Source organism: Miniopterus schreibersii, assembly GCF_964146895.1.
Source record: "Miniopterus schreibersii genome assembly, chromosome: 3".
In the NCBI taxonomy this organism is placed as follows: Eukaryota; Metazoa; Chordata; class Mammalia; order Chiroptera; family Miniopteridae; genus Miniopterus; species Miniopterus schreibersii.
In genome coordinates, this window is record NC_138103.1 from 80,929,661 (window position 1) to 80,954,093 (window position 24,433).

General features: G+C 40.2%; 1 protein-coding gene across 1 annotated transcript in view; it reads left to right on the forward strand.

Moving 5' to 3' along the window:
• Positions 1 to 24,433, forward strand: part of ADCY2 (adenylate cyclase 2) — a gene marked incomplete at its 5' end in the record, with an annotated part of 295,855 nt that overhangs the window by 7,211 nt on the left and 264,211 nt on the right. Inside the window, one exon of the mRNA XM_081133157.1 lies at positions 11,465 to 11,662. Coding sequence (XP_080989283.1) covers positions 11,465 to 11,662 — 198 coding nt within the window. The remainder of the gene's footprint in view (positions 1 to 11,464; positions 11,663 to 24,433) is intronic.

Here is a 24,433-nt window from a genome sequence, read left to right on the forward strand (position 1 = left end):
ACCAGGGCCATGACTATTAGGGATGCATACGGCCAGTTGTATCTTAGAGTCGGACCAAGTCACTTAAAAAGACTTGGTTCTTGAAATGGGGATTTTCAATTATTAGCACAATTAAAATATATTATGGGAACAAGTTATTGCATTTGAAACATATAGACATAAAGTGTAATAATCTGTGTTTAGATCATTGAAATTCCTGGGATTTCTCAAGATTGTTTTTGCTGTCTGAGAGAGTCCTACAAATAAGTCAACTCTCTAGGGTCACCACCCTACAGAAGATAGTGTATTAGCACTATTGTAATAGGATCCTGACTGCACAGCCTTAAAATTAGAACCTCTGCCTCTTTCCACTAACATCCTTTATTGTCTGCCAGACACAGTGAAGCTGGGATATGACAGCTAGGACCGGCCAGAGATCAAAGGTGCTGGCTTACATTCCTATGTGCTTATCCCTCAAGACTAAATTATTGTATGTATATTTTTATTTATTTTTTATTGATTGATTTTTAGAGAGAGAAAGGAAAGGGGGAGGAGAGATATTTGTTGTTCCACTTTTTTATGCATTCATTAATTGCTTCTTGTACATGCCCTGCTGGGATCAAACCCACAACCTTGGAGTACTGTGACGATGCTCCAACCAACTGAGCTACCCAGCCAGGGCTGTCTGCTTGTTTTAAATGTCCTGTATTTTTTTTTAAAGCTATATAAAAAATAGAGGGCGAAATAATTAAGATTTACAGCTACTACTGGCCTGTAGACATTACAAAGGACAGAAAATCTTAGGCTACTTTATTACTAGAACTGATAAAAATCTATTGATGTTTAGAATTAAGAGATTAAAGAGATCAGGTGAATGGAAATGAAAGAGATAATGAAGCGATGTTACCATAGTTCAAACACATGGCAGATCTAATGTCTAATTCTTTCCTATCATTGACTTGCAGTTAATTCAAACAAATATAACACCCGTTCTTCGGAATTGGACTTTAGGTACACAGAATGGGATTTATCATTTGATTAATTGGGTTAATCTTTGACTCTCGAGCACAGTCCTCATTAATCTCTATCTGGCTCACTTCTGTATTTGTGCTGAAATAAACACTCAGGAGCCCAGTCCAGACGAGGCTGTCTCCAGTCGTACATTTCTATCTCCGCCCTGACCTATCCCACTCCTCAGGAATCAGCTTCATGGCCCACTTTGTGTTTATCACTCTCTTTTCTGGTCCATTTTATTACACACACATATCATATACCATATGTACATATCTCACATACGTATGACATATATGTGGTGTGGGGCAGTAATCAAGATCCATTTACATATTTTTTCTTTGTGGAAAATGGAGTTTTGCCAATCTATTTTAGTCATGCCTTTTCCCACATCAAAGTCCCATATATGAGTGGTTTGTTATGGGCTGTTCTGTCCCATTGCTTAAGTTTTGTTTGGTTTTTATTCCTGCAACACTGCACACTTGTACACACAAACACACAGGCAGTGATTACTAAAGCTTTATGGTAAGGGTATTAATCACGGCAAATAACACGCCACTCGCTTGAAAGTTTCTCGCTTATTCCTTTGTTCTTCCATGTAAACGTTACAATTTTTATTTTTCAATTGCAGTTGACATTCACTATTATTTTATGTTAGTTTCAGGTGTACAGCATAGTGGTTAAACAACTATATAATTTAGAAAGTGATTCCGCCAATATTTCCAGTACCCACCTGGCACCGTACATAGTTATTACAATATTATTGACTAATTTCCCTATGCTGTACTTCACATCCCCATGACTATTTTGTAACTACCGATTTGTATTTCTTAATCCCTTCACCTTTTCAGCTTGTCCCCCAAACCCCCTCCCCTCTGGGAACCATCAGTCTGTTCTCTGTATCTATGAGTTTGCTTTAATTTCGTTTGTTCATTTAATTTGTTCTTTAGATTCCACATATAAGTGAAATCATATGGTATTTGTCTTTCTCTGTCTGACTTATTTCAATTAGCATAATAACCTCTAGGTCCATCCCTGTTGTCACAAATGGTAAGATTTCATTCTTTTTCCTTGGTTGAGTAATATTTCATCGTATATATGTACCACAGCTTTTTTATCCACTCATCTGTGGATGGGCACGTGGGTTGTTTCTTTAGCTTGACTATTGTAAATAATGCTGCGATGGACATGGGGGTGCACATATCATTTTGAATTAGTATTTTGGGTTTCTTCAGATATACTTCCAGAAGTGGAATTGCTGGGTTATAGGTCCTTCTATTTTTAATTTTTTGAGAAATCTCTATACCAGTTTTCCAAAGTGACCATTCCAATTTGCCATTCCACCAGCAGTGCAGGAGGGTTCCCTTTTTATCACATCCTTGTCAACACTTGTTTGTTGATTTATTGATGATGGCCATTTTAACAAGTGTGAGGTGATGTCTCATTGTGGTTTTAATTTGTATTTCTCTGATGATTAATGATGTTGAACGTCTTTTCATGTCTGCTGGCCATCTGTATGGAGAAGTGTTTATTCATCTCTTTGGTGAAGTGTTTATTTGGGTCCTCTCCCATATTTTAATTGGATTGTTTGGCTTTTGGTGTTAAGTTTTATGCATTCTTTATAAATTTGGGATATTAACCCCTTATCGGATGTATTATTGGCAAATATGTTCTCCCATTCACTAGGTTGTCTTTTCATTTTGTTGATGGTTTTCTTTGTTGTGCAAAAACTTTTAGTTTGATGTAGTTCCATTTCTTTATTTTTTCTTATTTCCCTTGCCTGAGGAGACACATCAGAAAAAGTATTGCTAAGAGAAGTGTTAGAGAGTTCACTGCCTATGTTTTCTTCTAGGAGTTTTATGGTTTTGAGTCTTACATTTAAATCTTTAATCCATTTTGAGTTTAGTATTGTATATGGTGTAAGAAAGTAGTTTGCTTTAATTTTTTTCTATGCATCTCTCCAATTTTCCCAGTGCAGTTTATGGAATAGACTATCCTCCATTGTATGTTCTTCCCTCCTTTGTCATATATTATCCGCATAGGTGTGGATTTATTTCTGGGCTCTCTATTTTGTTCCATTGATCTGTGTGTCTGTTTTTATGCCAGTACCATGCTGTTTTGATTACTGTAGGCTTGTAGTATAGTTTGATATCAGGTAGTGTGATGCCTCCAACTTTGTCCTTCCTCGAGATTGCTGGGACTATTCTTGGTCTTTGTGGTTCCATAACATTTTTGGATTATTTGTTCTAGTTCTGTGAAAAATACCATTGGTATTTTCATAGGGATTATGTTGAATTTATAGATTGATTTGGGTGATATGGACATTTTAATGATGTTAATTCTTTTTGTCCATGAGCATGACCATATGTTTCCATTTATTTGTATCTTCTTCAACTTTTTTCTTTAATGTCTTATAATTTTCCAAGTACGGGTCTTTAATCTCCTTGGTTATATTTACTTTTAAATAATTTATTTTTTGTGTGTAGCTGTAATTGCAATTTTCTTAATTTCTCTTTCTGATAGTTCATTATTGGTGTATTAAAATGCAACCAGTTTCTGAATACTTATTTTTCATCCTGCTACTTTGCTGAATTTATTTATCAGTTCTAGTAGGACTCCCTCTATATAGTCTGTAGTCTACCATGTCATCTGCAAGTAATGAGAGTTTTACTTCTTCCTTTCCAATGCGAATGCCTTTCATTTCGTCTTCTTGTCTGATTGCTGTGGCTAGGACTTCAATACTATACTGAATAAGAGTGGTGAAAGTAGACTTCCTTGTCTTGTTTCTGATCTTAAGGGAAACACTTTTATCTTTTCCCTGCTGAGTATGATACTGGCTATGGGTTTATTATCTTGAAGTGTGTTCCCTATATTTTCATGTTGCTGAGAATTTTTATTATAAGTGGGTGCTAGATTTTTTCAAATACATTTTCTGCGTCTACTGATATGATCACATAATTTTTATCCTGCATTTTGTTTATGTGGTTTATTACATTAATTGATTTGCTTATGTTGAACCAATCTTGCATCCCTGGAATAAATCCCACTTGGTTCTGGTGCGTGATCTTTTTAATGTATTGCTGAATTCTGTTTACTGATATTTTGTTGAGGATTTTTGTATCCATGTTCATCAGGGATATTGGTCTATAACTTTCTTTTTTAAATGCCTATGTCAGATTTTGGAATCAGGATAATGCTGGCTTCTTAAAATGAGCTTGGGAGTGTTTCCTCCTTTTGAATTTTTTGGAATAGTTTGAGAAGGATAAGTATTTATTCTTCTTTGAATGTTTTTTAAAATTCACACGTGAAACCATCTGGTCCAGGGCTTTTGTTTGTTAGGAGTTTTTTGATTACTGAATCAATTTTGTTGGTTGTAAGTGGCCTGTTCAGATTTTTTGTTTCTTGTTGATTTAGCCTTGGAAGATCATATGTTTCTAGGAATTTATCCATTTCTTCCAGATTGTTTAACTTGTTGGCCTCTAATTGTTCATAGTACTTTCTTATAATCCTTTGTATTTCTGTGGTGTCAGTTGTTACTTCTCTTTAATTTCTCATTTTATTTATGTGGGCCCTCTCTCACTTTTTCTTGATACGTCTGGTTAAACACTTATCAATCTTGTTTACCTTTTTAAAGAACCAGCTCTTGGTTTCATTAATCTTTTGCATTGTTTTTAAGACTGGTTTCATTTATTTCCACTTTGATCTTGATTATTTCATTCCTTCTCCTTACTTTGGGCTTTGCTTTTTGTTCTTTTTCTAGTTCCTTTAGGTTGTTTATTTCAGATTTTTCTTGTTTCTTGAGGCAGGCCTGTATTGCTATGATTTTCCCTCTTAGGACAGCTTTCACTGTGTCCCATAGGTTTTGGGTTGTTATCGTTTCATTTTCATTTGTCTCAAGGTATCTTTTGATTTCTTCCTTGATTTTATTGTTAACCTATTCATTGTTTTGTAACATGTTATTTAGCCTCCGTGTGTGTGTGTTTTTCAGTATTTTTTTTCCTTGTAATTGATTACTAGTTTCATACCACTGTGGTTAGAGAAGATGTTTGATATGATTTGAGTCTTCTTAAATTTATTGAGACTTCTTGTGTCCTAAGTAGAGAATATTCCTTGATGGTAAATGTCTGCTTTAAAAAATTATTTATCTATAAATGTTTGTATTTTTGCTCTTTTTTAAAAAATCGGTGTGTTGGTTATATGAGGTTGACTGTTATTTTGTGCTCAGTAATTCACCGTTACTATCTTGCACTGTTGAAATTTTTTCTCTCAATGCTAAGTGTTGTTCTTGGTGGGTGATCCTTCCATTCTGGTTGGGCACTCTTTGGACCTTTTCTTCATCTCTAATATGCTGCACTTTTATCACCATGTAACATGCTTTGTGTGTGTGTGTATGTGTGTGTGTGTGTAGTCTAACTGGCATTCTGGAGTTGTGGATTACTGGTTTTCATTAGTATTGCACAGTCCCCAACTGACTTGTCTTTATATGTTTTATTTCAAGTCTGTTCATTTTGTAATCCAGGGACTTCAATCCAACACGTTATTACCTTCTTATTCTTTTTATTTGATTTCCCATATCTTATGGTTTCTTATAATTTTTATATCCTTATAATATTTGCCGCATTATTTTTAAGCTCTTTGGCTTATTGTCCAGCTCACGATTTTTTTTTTTTTACTGGTTTAACCCAGTTGTTGAATTTTATTTATACGATTCTATTTGTCATTTTTACATGTCCCATTTTCTCTGTTTGTACTTGATTCCTGCTGTATCACTATCCTTCATTTTCCTTTAAACTTGTCATCTACAGCTATTTTGTGTTCTCTGCCTGTCAATTTTGACATGAACTGTCCTTGGAAATCTAAACCATTTGTTACTTATTTCTATTGGACCCTTGTTCTTAGTGACTCTCTTCATTTATTTTTATTTTTGTTGTAAGATGTTGTTTGATTATAATTGGTAGGAATATTAAAGTTTTAAGTGGGGAAGCTTTTCCCAAAGAATAGTTTGGTCCTGTTTCCAAGATAGTTGGAATATACCCCAATTGAGGTCCACTTTGGCTCTCTTTGCCCCCACCTGCTGTTTTGTGGATGTACATGCCGCTGGGCTTCTCAGCCTTCAGGCATCCCTGGCATGCCTCCTGTGGTTCTTGCTCCTCCCAGCTGCCCCAGGCTCCATGCCTTAGGGCACTCATTTATTTGTGTCTTTGTGGGGGCCGTGGTGGTTAAGGAGTGGAGATTTGGGAAGAGGAGAGGGGAAGGAGCTGGAGAACTTGTCTTCCGTTTGTGAGACTAGCAATGCTTTCGGGAATGCTTTATATTTGGGATCTGATTCTTAAAGAAGGGAAGGCTCTGTAAAGTATGATGCCTGAGGCAAAACAATTTCCCATGTAAAATGTACTTATTTAATGAACTTATCCATATTCTTAAGATGTGAATGATAATTCTGGCCTGTGTCATAGGAGCTGAGAATAAGTAATATGGCCAGACCATAGGCCATGTATTTGTGTGTATGAAACAAATCACTTGTACAATTATAAGCAGTGGATGACACACCTTTCTAAACAGGTGGAAACTGGCTCATCTTTCACATACGTACAATTTGTGTGTTTATTTCAAAAATATTTGTATGTTGTGGATTGTTTAGCATGGCAAATTGACTAAGGTTTGGGTATGGGAAGGCTTTCAAAATTTTTCAGAATTATTTTTGCGTGTAACATTTAGATCTGTGATCCAGTTTGAGATAATTTGTGGTAAATGTGTAAAGTATGTGTCTTAATTCACTTTTTTTGGCATGTGGATATCTAGTTGTTCCAGGATCTTTTGCTGAAAAGACTATCCTTTCTCCTTTGAGTTGTCTTTGTCTCTTTGTCAAATATCTGTTGACTACGTTTGTGTGGATCTGTTTGGTTCCACTGATCTGTTTGTCTTTTCTTCTGCAGCACCACCGGCTCTTGATTTCCGCAGCTTTCTAGTACGTCTTAAATTAAGGTAGTGTTAGTTTTCCAGTGTTGTTTTTGTCCTTCAACATTGTATTGGCTATTTTGGTTCTTTTTGACTCTCCACATAAGCTTTAGGATTAGTATTTCGATAGCTACAAAGTAACTTCCTGGGATTCTTATTGGGATTGCATGGACTCTCTAATTTGGGAAGAACTGACATTTGGACAGTACTGTCTTCCTATCTGTTGTGTACATGGACTATTTCTTCATTTATGGAGATGTTCTTTGATTTATTTCATCATGGTTATATTGAATTTTTAATCAGAATTTTTATTTATTCCTTTCACAACTTATGATAGAGTATGACTACATACATGGAAAAGAATGAAAAATACATTTTCTATTATATCACACACATATTCATTATATATGAATGGGTGACAATCTGTATTTGCACACATAAACCTGCAGCCGTAGCGAAAGACAGACTTCTTTTTTCCCAGTAATAACCCTTCAATATAATTTGTGGTAGTAAAGTAAATTATTATTTACAATGTAAAATGAGCATCAATCCATTAATGAAAAGGCAGACTAGCCTTGGTGAGAAAGTTCTGAGATTTGGAAAAAAAAAAGGAATTGCTGGTCATCACTATTTAGTCCCTGCTAATCATGGTGCGGCCATGAGGCACAGACACCCACTGGCTGTGCAGTGTCCATACTGCTGTTCACCTGAAGTCATAGGCTGGAGGCTCGGAGCTCACCCCCAGACACAACAGTCAGTAATGGGATCGTGTTTCTACCTGCAGCCTTGGGACTTCAAAGCACTTCACTAAAATACCTTTTTATTGAAAAGCAGTGTTTTACATTAGACTGCCCTTTACCAGCTAAATGAAACAGTTCTGTTTAACAAAAAATGAAAAATGCATGTGGAAAAGAATGAAAATACAGATAACCGGTTGCTCCATGAAAAAGCCTCTAAGAAACAAAGAAGCTGTCACATAATAAATAAAAGCAATGGGTATTTAATAGGCCTAGCAATTAGAAGCCATCCAAAATTACCAGAAAATGCATTGAAAAGACAGGATAAAATGTTCAAAGAGAGCGACAGGAACCCATTATCATTGCAGCAGATGATAGCATGCTCGGCATTTCCCTTTTAAAGGCATTTTAGTACATTTCATTTAGTTTGTGTTGTATGGTAATTTTTTTTACCCTTTTAAAGGCACATTTTAAAGGCATCTTAGTACTAATAAAGGCAATTTAGCACATTTCACTTAGTTTGTATTATGTCATAATTTTTTTTTGCATGAAGGGAGAAGGAGTTGGGGTACATAAACATATTTATTTAGATTGACAATGTTTTGAATGTTTTAGTTCACTTTATTTTAAGTAACTCTGTTTGCTTTATACTCCGAATTTTGAAAACTCAAGTAGCTCCAGAAGAAAACAGCCACGGGGTGTGCCTTGTGGCTTCATCCATCCTTCGGTCCTCTGGGAACAGGGGAGGAGAGGGAGGAGGACCATGTCACTCAGTCTGAGGGCATTCCTTTATTCAGTTTATTTAGCCTTAAGAAAAGTGCACGATGCCAATAGTGAGACTAGGAAAGAATGTAGTTTATAAGCTTATACATTTTTTAATGAATGCTCTCCTGTTTTTCTCCTTGACACTCTTATGAAAGATTCTATTTTGTAGAGAAGTCTATATTAAAACTTGCTCGGAGCGAGAGTTCAAAGGCACTGAATAATAAATTGACGGCTGTTCTCTTTCTAGAAGAGCCCCCATCTCTCTGCAGGCTCAGAGTTTACAATGGTTAGGGTCACAGCCTCATGAGCAGCTGCTGACTATCTGCAGTTGTTGGCCATTTGGGAATCCTGTTACCTACAGAGGTGGGGGACACTAAAACTGAAGGAAGGGCGCCTCTGGTGTGTGGGATTGACCTGGTAATGCCAGGTGTCTGGTGAGCAGGGGTGTGCCACAAGCCCCCTAGGATCGCATCATGACTCAGAAGTTTTCCTGTGCCCCTTCCTCCCTAAAAATATAGTCACAATTATAACTTACAGGTGGGTTAGCATGAAGATATATGTAACCTTTGACCCTAAAAACTTGTGTTTTGTTTTGTTTTTAACTTTTCAAGAAATTAAAACACTTTTATGGGTCTCTAAACATATTATGGGACCTAGGCACTGGATACACTGTGTCAAATGCAGAGGTCACCCTGAAGCCCAGACGAGTCACTTCTCAATGATGAAGACCCTGACATTAAAAAAAAAAAAAGTGAGGTAAAGACTGCAGTGTTTCCAGCCCAGCACAGTTTCAAGTCTTACCCTGTACTGTACCCAGCGCCAGCACGGTAGGCCACTGGGTCTTTGTCGTGGTCACAGTTAGACCTCTCAAAAGATAAGTGCAGGAAAAGCGCCTGCAGGGCATTCAGTGAGTCCTCCACTTCCTGGAAGGACTTCGTAACAACCCTTCGGTTCCCTCACCTACTAATTTTCACTTTACACTTATGCATATTTTTGTACCATTTCCAGTCCTTCTGGAGGAACAAGAGCCAGTAAAACCCACCATGGTTTCTCCCCTGCTGGGTTAATGAAATAAGTGAAAAGTCGTACTGGGAAAACAGCTGCCCTAGTTATTCCCTGGTTAGCTTTCTGCCCATAGCTCAGTTCAGTTCGTTTCGGGAGGTTTAAAATAAAATGAGTTTTCAGGGCTCCATGTGTGTAGCGATCATAATCTCAAATTTGATATCCCCCGAAGACATGCTGTCATGTCCGCGCTTACACTGATTCCCCGTGTCCGCGTGCAGGGCAGCCCTGGCAGCCTGGTGGATACCCGACACCCTTTCGCAACGGTTGTAACATGTGTCTGAGGAGGAGTACAGCTTAGACACTTAAGCATGGACCAGAATAGCAATGAGGGAGGGAAGAACATCACATGTCATCCTCTTGTCTCCTGCCAGTTCTGGAAACATACATTCTTTCGGCCTCTCTGGGGCTGGCTGCGCTTGGTGTGGCGCATCGCCTCTGCACAGCCAGAGGGCAGAGCACTGCGGTGGTGGCTGGCACGGGCCCCCAGCCAGATCCCTGGGCTGAGCTCTGGTTCTCTCTCCCTCATGGGCTTGGTCAACCCATGGCAGCTCCTTTTCATTCTTGGTGCCTTGGTTTTCTCCCTGTAAAGTATTGCTAACACCGGTGCCCCATCATAGGGCTGTTTTAAGTATTAAACAGGTTAATATACATAAGTATTTGCTACCGTTGTTATTGTTGCCATGTTCCCGGGTATCACTTGACATATATATAACTGAGAGAGAAAGGGAAATGGAGTCATCAGGGGTGGGCCTGTGTCCCTTTCTTCCCCTCCATGGTTACCTGGACTTGGTGTGGTTATTTGGCTGATCTGCCCTGCGGAGTTCCCCATTTCCCTGTGGTCAGTGGTGTGATATCTGGATGGGGCCATCTCCAGTGGGAAACTATAGCTGCTTCTGGGACAAGTGGACCTGGGAGCAATCAGAAAAGGGGAGTGGCTCCATAAGTCACTGGAACGTTTAATATTCTAAAACCTCAATGGAAGTTCTTAGGGTCCCAGTCATATGAATTTTTTTAAAAATTGAAACTCCTTTGGGTGTTTTGGTAACTAAATATGTTATAGAAGGATTAAAGGCCTTGAATTGTGTTCCCTCCATAGTGCATGCTTTTCATAGCAAGTTTCCAGCGTAGTGTGTTGCAGAAGCTAAAGCCTACACCCATGCTTGTATAACCAAAGGAAGCATGGTACCGCTTACATTGTGTTGAATTGTGTAGAATGGAAAGAGTGTGTCTTCGGGAAGGGTCTAGAAAGAGCTATATGGAAAAGGAGGATTAGTGAGCAAATGTGGATTTTAAAATCATGCACCAGTTAGAGGCTATTAATAAATACCCATTTTCTTTTTGCTACTGGAGTCCAAGGGAGGTGGGGAAGGAAACTAGCAAAACGGCACATTCTTCTAAGTATTTCCCGCTCTCTCATCGTCTATATTTAGTACTTTCTGTCCCTTTTCTATTAACCTATGATCCCTTTGAAACATTAATTGCCACGCATTAAAATAAGAGCTCATCACTGTAGAGACTGAGGTAGTTTTTATATTTTTTAAAGTAAAAGATTTCAAATCATTTGGGAGCCTTCATTTTCCATGGTCAGGCCATTTCTTACATCCTGTGATGCAGGCAGTCAAGTTGGTTGTCTTATTTTATCCGGGTATTATGTGTTCTTGCATTCACTTCTTAATAAAATTCATTCTCCTTTTTTCAGGGAAAATTTATATTTGATGGCATAGCTCTTTTGCATACTTTAAATACCGAATACTGGGATATTTATATAGAAAAACATGGCTATTTAACAGGAAAATTATATTTTCAAAAGTTCAAACTGTTCTACTTCTGAAATAATTTTTAAAACCCAATATATTTGGACACTGATGAATGTTGATAACATTTTGATAACATAAATCATTGCTTCCACGGGGTTCTAAATTGTATCTTGCAATTTTTTTCCCCCTTAGGAGGTTGAAGACCATGTGGCATTTTTAGTAACAGTTCCCACTGCCCTGGCGATTTTCTTCGCGATCTTCATCCTGGTCTGCATTGAGTCCGTGTTTAAGAAGCTGCTCCGCCTCTTCTCGGTGGTGATATGGATCTGTCTCGTGGCCATGGCCTACCTGTTCATGTGCTTCGGAGGCACCGTCTCTCCCTGGGACCAGGTAAGGTGTTGAAATGGTTTTTGTATTTTCCTGATGTGCTCTGATTAGTGATATGCTGAATTCTGTCAACTTGGCCCTAAACTATAAATACGAGGCCTTTAGAAGAAAGTCTTTTGAAACAGTTGTCTTCATAGTGACCTCATGCCTGAAGTCACTCAATGCTCATTTTACCTCATCAGACCTTCTGGCAGCCAGGGAACAGACCTGGGTCTCACATGTCACTGGTCTTAGATGGCTAAATCTGGGGTTACACCTCACCCCATGTTTTAGGAACTCCAACTTCTCCTCCTTTCCTGAGCTTCCTATTATTCCAGGATCCCACTAGGGTGGGAGTGCCTCTAATTCTCAAAGATTGGTAGTTGCCCTTGAACTCTTTCTCAATCATTAGACCTTTGTCCTTACAGACATATTTCTGTGATACTGATTTTGTATCAACATGAATACATCATATCAATAAGAATGTTTCCCTCCCTGTTGGTAAACTCACTGTTCTTCGTGTTGAACCTGGTGAGGCTCTTGGCTTAGAAAATGACTCCACCTGGAGGATGTTAGGTCTTTAGGAGAGAGTAGTCTGATGAATGGGCCACTGCCACCTGGGGATGTCCCACTGCCTACTAAATTAAACAGTGTGTGGTCCAGGGCACAGACGAGTCTGGGCTGCAGATATGAATGTACAAGTTACTAGCTTCAGGCTCCTAATCGAAGCCATGAGGTTGTGTAGCCAGGGAGAGAGTGAATTGAGCACAAAGAGGGTTGTCACAGACTTGGTGGGGACTCAAGAGCCAGGGTAGGAGAGGATCAGGAGCCAGGAATGGATAGAGGAGGACCATTCATGGGAGCAGAGAACCAGTGAGGGAGAATTGCTGTGGAGACCAAGGGAGAAGAGATTCAAGGTGGGAACAAACAAAGGGGTCCAAGTACCATGGTGAGAGACAGAGCATTATGGATGTGCCTTAATTGGAGAGAGTCCTGGATGAGGTTTCCAGTGTGTTCCACTGTTCCGTGCTCTCAGCTAAGTCATTGTGTTTGGGCCTCAGTTTCTTCTGTAAATGGAGAGGACTGGAATAAGTGAACTCAGGTTGGTCTCTCTGGCTCTAAAGGACACTGTCGCAGTGGACAGAAGAATCCGTGGTACCATCTTTCCTCTCCTACAGTTCCCTGAAGAGGCTCCAGGGGTCAGGGAGGCTCCCCTTGCAGTCTCATTATCACTCTTGCCTTCCAGCCCCTTGGAGGGTTGGGCACACACTCCATGCTCAGGCCAGTTCCTTCCCTGCCTCAGCTCTGCCTCTCTTTACATGCCCTGTTCCCTGGCCTCACCCAGCTGCCTTCCATGGTGCACATGGTCCACAGTCCCTCCCACCTTCACACTGGCGCACACAGAACAGTAGAAGGAGATGGATTAAGAGCATTGGTTTGCCGACCTGTGGCTTGGACCCCCTGGTCTCTCCTTGCACCGATGCTACCTTGGTTTAAGGATATAGCTTTATAAGAAGCCTTACTTTCTGGAAGAGCACCTCTCACCCCTCTGTTCTTCTGCTTTCCTGTTGTTTAGAATTTTCTTAGCTTACTTTCCATATGAATTACAGAATCAGCTTGTCATGTTCAGTACAAACTCCAGCTGGGATCTGGATTTAAATTATATGGCATTTCCTATTTTTTGCTTTAAAAGATATTTAACAACTGGGAAATAATAAAAGGACACTATACACAACACCCAGAGGTGTGTTTTTTGTTTTTTTGTATTGTCTTTCCATAGAATGACATGGCATGTCTGTCCAATAATTCTGGTTTTCTTTTATGTCCTTCTAAGACTTTTTCTCTTCATGAAGTCAGTGGTACTGTTCCTTAGACTTGTTCATAGGTACCTATATTTTTGGGGTGGTTTTATAAAAGGTATTTTTTTCTTATTCCCTTTCCTATTTAATGACTACTCATAAGGGCACTGCTGTTTTTTATGCTGATCGGTTATGGTGAGCTCTTATTAGTTCTGTTCCTTTACCTGAGGGCCTCAGTTTATTTATATAGACAGTATTATCATCTCCAGATAATTAACATTTTCTCCCCTTCAGATCCTGAATTCACTCTATCTTAGGCATTGTGTGGTCTGAGTGGATTAGCTGGGACTCCTGATTGGGAACTGATTCATAGACTGGCATCACCTATTGTCAACATACTTGGAACATCAGTAGTTTCACCAGAAATAACATGTTTGCTGCATGATGATTATTTGAATAGAACCAGTTAATTAGAATAAGGACCTCCCCTCTGTCTGGAATGCTCTTGCTCCACAATATTGCATGGCTCCTGTGTTACCTTCATTCACCTCATGGGTCTTCATCTCAGGGCAGCATTTCCTGCCCTTCAGATGCGACACCGTCAGCCTGCTTCAGCTTTCCATAGCACTGACGATGACTTATAGCACCCCAAGTCATATTACGTCTCTCTCTCTGTCTGTTGTGCATATCCCCTTCAAGAATATAAATTCCTGGGCAGTGACTGTCTTTTCACTGTTGTGTCTTTACACCCACAAGAGTGGCCCGCTGATAGAAGGTACCCTTGGCTGCTCACTCAGTGTCTCCATTAATGGACGACTTTCTTTTGTCACCTCCGGATGTGTTGAATTTGTTTTTGTATCCCCTTGTTCTGTTTTTATCTATCTTTTGGTTTTATGGCATGCATTTTGGTTATATTAATGCTGTCTACCTGCTTGAAAAAATCTCTTGAAGCATATTAAGCATACATTTTTCTACCATTTTCTTAGGGTTGATCTCTGTTCCGTGTCGAGTTTGTTAGCTGAATGTCTCAGCATTAGTTATTCCTGTACCCTTTGACATTGCTACTTCCAAGCTCCTGTTGAGTGGGATTTTCTCCCTGTGCCCTCAGATGTAACCCCACCCATGAGGTTGCCTTCTTTCCTCTGCCAGAGCCCTGGGCAGAACTATATTATATGTGGAGCCTCAGCCCAGTTGACATTGCAGGTGGGGTGGCCAGTCCTCCTTGTGGCCTGGGCAAGTTTCTGGGACACAGCTGTGTTTGCTTGATGCTCAGAAAAGGCCATAGCTGGGCAGGTAGCAGCTGTTTTTGGCCACTCTTCCTAGGTTGGGGGCTTGGGTAGGGTGGCTGCCTCACACTGTGGGCCTGCTCACACATCTTTCCAGGAGAGGGCCACTTTGGGCCCCATCACTCCACTGGAGCTTGAAATCCTGCCCAACCCTCTGGCCATAGCTGCCCCACTCAGCAGGCACACAGATTTAAAATGAAATTATTCAGTCACATTAGTCAAAATCGAATGTCAGAAGGATGGAGGAGGGCAGGTGGGTGGAGGGGGAGAGAGTAACCAAAGAATTTATATGCGTATATGCACAACCCAAGGACATGGACAATGGTGGGGAGAGGGACTGGGGAGGGGGATGGGTCGGGGTGGAATGGGTCATTGGGGAGAAAAAAGGGCATCTGTAATATTTTATTTATTTTATTTATTTTTAAAAAATTTTATTATTGTTTAAAATATTACAGATGTCCCTTTTTCTCCCCAATGACCCATTCCATCCCGTTCCTTCCCCCTCCGCAGTCCCTCTCCTCACCATTGTCCATGTCCTTGGGTTGTGTATATATGCATATAAATTCTTTGGTTACTCTCGGCATCTGTAATATTTTAAACAAAACAAAAAAGAAAAAAAAAATGATCCATGAAAAAAAATAAATAAATAAAATCTGGCATTTCTTAATATTGGCACCACAGATGTAGGCCCCTCAGTGAGCACTAACCTTCTAGAAGTGTTCTAATAGGTTCACTGTGCTTAAGGAATTGCACTGAAGGAGTGGTTCCCAGTAGGAGATGGTTAAATTAACACTATTGTGGTAGGAGGTGCAGGAGTGAGTCCACTGCTCAGACAGAGGGGCCATCCACACATGACCACCCTCATTGGCTGACACCAATGGCAAGTGTGGGGTGCCCAAGACCACCTTAGGGTTTGATAACTTTTTAGAGTACTCACAAAACTCATTGAAAGCCCTTATACTCACAGTTATGGTTTATTACAAAGAAATAATAGAGGCAAACATCAGCCAAGGGGAGTGGCCAGGAAAACTAGCAAATGTGGAGCTTTCATTGTCCTTTCTCTGTGTAGTCAGTGACAGTGCTACTCTCTCAACAGTGTTACGTGGCACACTGTATTGCCTACATGGGGAGCTCAGCTGACACATCTGTGTCCAGAGCTTTTACTGGGGCCCAATCACATACTGTCTTACAGACACTGCTCTGATACCTATAGTCTCCAGCCCCTCTGGAGGCAGGACTAATGTGCATGGCCATAAGCTCCTGTGATAAATCATATTTAGACTCTCTGCCCAAAACTCCCAGGCAAACAAAGATACTCCTGTCAGGCAGAGCATTCCAGGGGCCTAGGATGACTTCCCAGGAGCCCAGGGAAAGCCCAGGCCTTTCTTTGGGTCAGATTAATTCTTCACTGCTCAGGTGGCTTGAGTGTAGATCCCAGCTGTTAACATCTCTAGTGCAGAACATAAGCAACCAGCATGTGTGTCATCTGGACTGTGCCGGACCCTGTTCTGAGTGCTTTCCTTATGGAACCTCATTTATCCCCATATAACTGCAAGAGGTGGGCACCGTCACACTCATTCTTTATAAGTGTGGAAACAAAGACACAGGTGGTGAAGGCCCTTGCTCAGGGCCACGCTGCTGGTGAGTGGAAGGAGCCCAGGGGGTCTGACTCCAGAGGCTGGCTCCTAATCATGATACATGTGTTCTCAGCTGAGAGTGATTTCACCCCCTGGGGGACATTTGTCCATGTCTTGAAACATTTTTGATCATCCCAACCTGGATTGGGGGGGTTACTACTGTCATCTAGTAGTTAGAAGCCAGAGGTGCGGCTCAGCATCTTACAGGGCATGGGGTAGCTTCCACCACAAATAATTATCCAGCCCCAAATGCCAGGGGTGCCACATTTGAGAACCCTGTGTCATACAACAGGGCCCCTCAGTGATGCCTTTTAAAGAGCCAGTTCCTAGACCCTCAGGACGTGCATTGTATGGAATTACCAGGGCATGACTTAAGAGTGGTGCTGTCAGTTTTGATCAGGCAAAAAGGAGTCGCTTCTCAGTGTGTGGCCCTGAGACTGCACAGGCAGGTAGAAGGGGGCAGGCGTGGAGACTGGTCTGCACCGTGGTGTGGAAGGAGTCATGGGGAAATAAGGAAAATGGAAAAGGAAATCTTCAGGGGATTTGCCCTCACAGCCTTGGCTGTGGGGGGGGCCTTCGCGTCGGTGGTATTTTTAATTCAGCATACGGCGACCCATCCTGGAGAACCTTCTACCCTGTACTGCCAGCACGCCAACCCAGCTAACATTTGTTCTGCACAGCTGCCTCTTAGATGAAACATTTTGAAAAATATTTTTTTGATGGTTCCAAACTTTCTGAGTGAAGTCGGGTGGTAAATTGCGGAGTTTTTGGCTCCAGCTGTTTGGTGGCAGCATCTGTATTTTGGATGGAAGTCTTGTCTGCGTCCTTCTTGCTTGAACTGATTTGCCAACACACCCTTAATTTGTACACAGAGAGAACAGGAGGGTGGTGCTATCACTGTATTTTATCTTATTTTTCTGAATGGTTTAAAAATATTTGAACTATTTTGAGCTCAAAATTAGTAGAGAAGTATATAAAGTATTTCTTTTCTCTGTACTATTAGACCAAGTAAATGGGATAATTTTTTTTTAAGAAATCAGGGACAGTGTATATGGGGTGCAGCCTTCTTCTGCACATGCCTAGTACTCCCTGTTGTGTTACACAACACAGCAGAGATCTCTGTCCGGAGCTCTAGAATGTGGGGCTTTCCTCATAAGTAAGTCCTATTAGGAGAGGATTGATCACATAGCTCAGGCCATAAGTCTGAAATCAAGGTGTGAGCAGGACCATGCTCCTTCTGAAGTCTCTAGGGAGGATCCTTCTTTGCTTCTTCCAGCTTCTTGTGGTTGCCCGCAATCCTTGGCTTGTAGACATGCCACTCCAGTCTCCGCCTCTATTATCACATGTCTTTCTTGTCTGTCTGTCTCTTATCTTCTTATAAGGACAGCCATCCTACTGGACTTAGGGTTTACCAATGTTCTCATCTTAAATTGATCACTTCTGCAAAGAACTTATTTCCAAATAAGGTCACATTCACAGGCGCTGGGGGTTAGGACTGGAATGTATGTTTTTGAGGGATGCAGTTCAACTCATGACAGACATCATTTCACGGGAAGGAAGACACACTGTTTCCTAAGTGGATGCTGCCCTACAGGAAGCCACTTCCATCTTGTAGCTTGTTGCTCTGATATTCACTCCCCCTTATTTGATTTTGATAACTGCTCTTGATGTCAACCTTCACTTAACCTGCAGATCCACCTTGGGATTAAATGTATGCCATGGAAGTTTTGACACCTTTCCAAACCAGTGTCCCTCAGGAATTAGAGGCATTCCTGTGAGCAGCTATCCTGTTGAAATAAATCCACAGTCATCAATATAAAGACGAAATAACCTGGAGATCGTATTGCCATGTAAACAAACAGAGCAGCATGAGTGAATGTTTGAGAGTTAGAGAACATGGTTTATTTCTACTGTCCGAATAATGGAAATGCTTCTTTGGGTTCCTGCATTAGTGACATCAAGTACGTCTTTCCTGCCTGATACATTTTTGAAATGCCTTTCATTTACTTGGTGAAGCCTAAGCTTTTAGATGCTGTTTTATTTAATGAATTTCTAACAAGACAAATCCATTACATCTTAGTTGATAACTACTGACTTACACCCCTTGCTCTGAAATGGGAAAACCATTCAGAAGGTAGCAGGACAGGAGGGCAATTGCCTAAATGGGCTGACGCGTATGCACAGGAGACGCTGGGTTAGCCCAGTGAGGACAACAGGGCTGCCTCATATCTGCATTTGACTCCAGTCTTCTGCTTCCCTCATACTAAGAGCTCATTGAATAGAGTTAAATAAACACTTCCATTCCTGTCGACCCCATTTCAGTCTTGGCAGGGAGACCATGCTGAAGTTACTGTATAGATTTGTTAAATTACCTACTTGAAAGGCTAACATTTTGCTCCAGGAAGAAGAGACTTTCTTTGTCCTGTTTCCTAAAAGGATGCCAGGCATTCAGCATGTGCCCATGTGTGTCTTCTTACAAAAATAGGATGTAAGTGTGCAAACATCATTTTCTTATCGAAAGTGGGTGAAATGTAAGAAAATAAAGACCTCTCACAGGCTTCGAAATGGTACAGAATTCGTTTGCTTTTCCTTCAGTGCAGTCACCTGGAATGCTGTTAAAGAATGTATTTACCCCGCGAAGAACCTAGTAACATGTAAACGAGAGGAGACAAATCCAGCCTATCCCCCGAGTATCTGAGAAACCATCTCTGTCTGCTTTTGTGCACCAGGGTGATTTCTTAGGGGGGCATTTTGGAGTTAAAATGAAGCACACACAACTCAGAAATTTTTTTTAAAAAAAGCAGTATAAGAAATTATTCTAACAACAAAGATGAGGGTTTTTAAATCATGTTGCTGTTGTTTTTAATGGCAAAGAATATACTGAGAGAATGTGAATTTTGTAGCAGTGCACTGGCTCGGACCAGCCTGCAGTGTCATTGCTTTGAGATCCCCCACATTTCTGCTGTTCAGGGCGGAGGTGGCGCCCCTGTTTTCCCCATTCTCTCAGTTCCCAGCCAGGGCCTGTGGAAGTCACACTGGCTGTGCCGTGTGCTGGGAATGTACGCGCCCCTCACTGGGCCTCTCCGCCCTGACCTGGCTTGAACAGACAGTTCTGTCTGTGTTTCTGGCATAGCCTCTGCTTCCTCACTTCTCTCCTCCTGTGCTTTTCTTTAGAGGAGCACAGACCCTACTGAGATGGACTTTGTAATTAAACTGTCATCTGCTCACCGAACAGGCACAGCCATTCCCACGTCTGCATTTTGGTCGTCGCACCCCCACATCAAGGTACATTTGAAAGACGGGTGGCTTTGGAGGCATTTTTATTTGCTGCTCTTTTCCCAGTGTACAGCACAGTCACATACATAGGGTTCACACCACAAATACTTGTGGAAATACCAAATGAACGTACACATAGCATATCTGGCTGCTTGCCTCTTCTACCATAATAATGATAGAAAGCTCTTCCACCCACACCCTGGTCCTTCCCTGCACTAGGCATTTTTAAATTACTTTACACATGTAACTTATTTGATCTGCACAACCGTGTGAAGTAAGTACTGTTATTATTTGCAGTTTCTCAGATGGGAAAACTGAAGCCCAGAGAGGTTAGGCAGGTTCCCCAAAGTCACACAGCTAGGAAGAGAGCCGGTATTTGAACATGGCATTTTGGCACCATGATCTTCGTGCATCATCTCCATAGGCCCATTGTGGTGTTTCCTGTTGTGACTTGGCAAATGACAGATTATGTGTGATGGGGGACATATTTAGGAATTATGGATTGTTCTCTCTCAATCACTGTGGGCTTAGTTGTTATTTGGAAAAACCTCGTGAAGAGGTAGCTGTTACTTCAGAGATGACAAAAAAAATCAGTCATGTTGTTGGTTTTAATTGTCAGCACATACTCCTAGTTGGAGGTATTTTCATTCCTCAGATGAATCACTAAGAGAAATGGGACATATTTGACCTGAAAATAAATGTTTGTGTATATATTGGTTGCTTTTATATTGACATTAAACCAATTCCTTATAAACAGATAGATTCCTTGTAATTTAATTTCTTTCTGCTGGTAGTGTCACCCGGTTCTGTCTCAGCTCCTGGATACCTATAATCATCCACTTTCCTCCTCGTCGGAAAACCCCATTGGACTCAGAGGGCCCTGATTCACCAGGATGCCAGCTTGGGGTGCAGTCCAGCCCATCACCAGTTTCTCCCTGCTTTGGGAGAAGCTGTGCTGGCTTTGGGTCCTGTCCAATACCATGCTTGATGTCTGGGTAGCAATGGCTTGCTCCTGTGGTCTGGGGCTGGCCACTGTCAAGGGAATGCTGGTCCTATGTGTACAGCTCTCAGGGCATCTTGAAGCACCTCTGGGGAGGTCAACCTGAAGTTGAAAGAAGTCATGACTGTGATGTGGAATTTGTCGTGTTTCCCGAAAAAGTTGGAATTGTGTTTTACAAAGGAGGAAAAATGTTCTGTAAGCTCCCAAAACAAACATCTGCTACTGACACAGTTTAAATGCAGACATTTTTGATGGTGGTTGTCTTAGGGCTTCCTGTATTCAGTGTCCCTACTGTTTGCCAGATGATTTTATGAAAGGTTGTGTTTATAATAGAATTCTAGCTACTTTGGCCTTGAATCTGTTGTTGTATGCGAAGAAACATACTCAGCAGGAACTGGTAAATAACACAATCTAATAACACAACCTGTCGCCGTCACGTTGGGACTGTGTATGTGTTTCCACATGAGCATCTAGGCCAGCTGCTGCCATGAAGGGGAGTGAATTCTAGATTCCAGGCTGGAGGAGCAAGTTTGCTGGAAAAAATAAATCCAGAGTTTAAATTATTTGCTATTATGGGTTGCTAAGCAACACCTTACTGAGCTTCTCCAGTATTCAGTATTTCAGATTTCCTTTTCTCAGCAGCCACTAATATCATCCTCACCCAGCAATTTCACAGTCAAAAAATTAGAATTCAGAGTTTGAAAAGGCAAAAGCGCTGAAGTGCTCAGGATAAAAAACCAAAAAGGAAAGAGGAGAGAACCACAGAAAGAGAGAGGACACAAGCTTGGAGATTTGTAAAGGATTCCATCCAGTATCCACCTAGGATGGATGAGCACATGCCTGGGAGGAACCTACCAAGCTGAGGAAGAACCTTTAGGAAAGAGCAGATGGAATAATTCCTGGTACTAGGCCTGGAGAGCAGGCACCAGAGACAAAGAGGGACATTTCCCAATGCCAAGGGAGTCAGTTCATGAAGAGGATCTGACAGTTCCAAATACCTATACACCTGTAAGAGAGATTCAAAATATCTATCATGGAAATCTACTGAGAGATTTCAATACCCTTGTCTAAATAACAGATGGAACAATAATAAAAATCAATCAGGATATAGGAGATTTGAGAAGTGCTACCAAACAAGTTGATCTAATTGGAGACTCCACCCAACGACGCAGAATATGAGTTCTTTCAAAGGCATGTAGAATATTTACCAAGAGAGACCATATTCTTGACCATAAAAACCTCACTAAGTTTAAAAAGGATTACTAGTCTACAAAATATGGTCTTTGACCATAATGGACTTAAACTAGAAATCAATAACATAAAGAAATTTGGTAAATCAATCAATAACTGGAAACCAAACAACCCATTTCTAAATAATCCAGGGGTCCAAAAAGAAATTACAAGAGGAATTAGAAAATGCATTGGACTAATGAAACGAGAGCATGCTAGATCACAGCTTGTGGGGTGCACCTCAGATGGAGATCAGAGAGAAACCTACAGCATTAAATGTTGTCCTAAAGTGAGATAAGGGCTCAAATCAGCAACTTAAGCTTGGGGATAAATGGTGATGGAAAAAGTTAAATTAAATTAAAAAAAGAAACTGGATAAAAGAGTGCAAATTAGAAGAAAGGAAATTAAAAGGAAGGGGGAAAACAGTGAAATTATAAACAGAAAATCAAGATAATCAATGAAACTCAAGCTGGTTGTTTGAGAAGATCAAGAAAATGGATGAAATTCTAGCCAGACTGATCAGATAAAAGGATAGAAGAAAAAGTTACCAATGTAAGGGATGTAAGAGGGATTGATACTATAGATCCTCTAGACTTTAAAAAAATAAGGAAAAATAAATAAGAAATAAAAGGATAAGGAAATATTATGAATGGCTTTATGCTGATCAATTCCTCAATCCAGATGAAATGAACAGATTCCTTATGAAGCAAACTAACAAAGCCCATTCAAGAAGAGATATAATATTGAATGTAAACTGTAATTGAAAAATAAAATAAATAAATAAAACCAAAAAAAGAAGTAGATAACCTGAATAGCCCTCTATATATGAAATAATTTGAATATGTTATAAAGTATATTCCCACAAAATAAACCTCCAGGCACAAATGTCTTCCCTGGTAAGTTCTACCAAAGTTTAAAGGTTAAAATAATCCAATACTACACAAATTCCTTTATAAAACAGAAAAGGCAACATTTCCCAATTATACCATGAGGCCACCATTAATTTGATACCAAAGCCAGACATTACAAAGAAAAAAAGTACAGACCAATATCTTTCATGAACGCAGACACAAAAAAATCTTAATAAAATTTAGGCTAGAAAAAATGATATATATATATATGGTGACCAAATGGCTTTTATCTCAAGAATGCCAAGCTGGTTTAACATTCAAAAATCAAGGAATGCGATTGATCGCAGTAACAGATCACTTCAATAAATGCACCGTGTGTCACCTTATTATTAGTAGGTGCTGAGGAGGCATTTGACAAAATTCATGATAGCATCTCAGCAGTCTAGGAATAAAAAGAAACTCCCTCAAGCTGATGGTCAGTTGCAAAAAAAGTACAGCATTGTCTTAATAGTGAAAGAGGGAATGCTGTCCCCATGCTCAGGAGGGTGGGAAGGATGACCACTCCTACTGCTTCTCTTCAAGACTGTGCTGGACTTCCTAGCTAGTGCAGAAGGCAGGAAGAAGAAACAAAAGACATACCCACTAGAAAATGAGAATTTAGGCTGGTTTTATCTGTCTGTGTGTGGACTGTCCATTCTAGTAGCCACTAGCCAGGTAAGGCGGCTGAACAATTCAGATGTGGCTGTTTTGAATTGAGATGTGCTCCAAGTGTAAACACTGACTTTTAAAGACAATGTATGAAAAAAAAGGAAACCATTTCATTCATAATTTTTTTACTTTTTATATGATAAAATTATAATATTTTGGAAAAATTGGCTATATATGATATGTCATTAAAATCAGTTTTACTTTAAATGTGGCTGCTGGAAAATTTAATATTATGCATGTGGCTTGCATTGTTTTTGTACTAAACAGTTGTGGTCTATGTTGAAAATTCTCTGACACTTGAAAAATGCTACTAGAACTAGTGGGTTTACTGAGCTTGAAGTTTACAAGGTTGAGATACAGAAATCAGTTGTATTCCTATATATTAGAACCTTCCAACCAGAAATAGAAAAAAATAACCATTTACTGTAGCATCAAAAACTATAAAATGCTCAGGAGTGAATTTGAATAATTATGTGTAACTCTTCTACATAGAAACCCATAAAACATTGCTGGGGGAAATTAAGAAATAAGTAACTGGAGAGATAGACTTTGTTCATGGATCCAAAGACTCTATGTGGTTGTCAGTTCTCTTCAGATTCATCCTCTGTAGATTCAACTCAACCATAGTACAAATCCCAGCTCTTTTATAGAGCAGCAAGCATATTCTAAAATGTATGGTGACATGTAAAATACCTAGAACAGCCAAAACAAACTTGAGAAAGCAGAGCATGGAGATATTACTCTACTGGATTTCAGGATTTATTATAAAACCACAGGAATCAACATAGTATGGGATTCATGTATAAATAGACATTTAAGCCAATGGGATACAATAGACTGTCCAGAAATAGTCCCACACGCATATGGTCAATTTATTTTCGACTATGTTCTAAGCCAATTCAATGGGAAAGGATAAGCTTTTCAAAAATAGCTGCTGAAAATATTGGATAGCTGTGTGCCGAAAACAAACTTCCACCCTTAGCTCATGCAATACACCAAAATTAACTC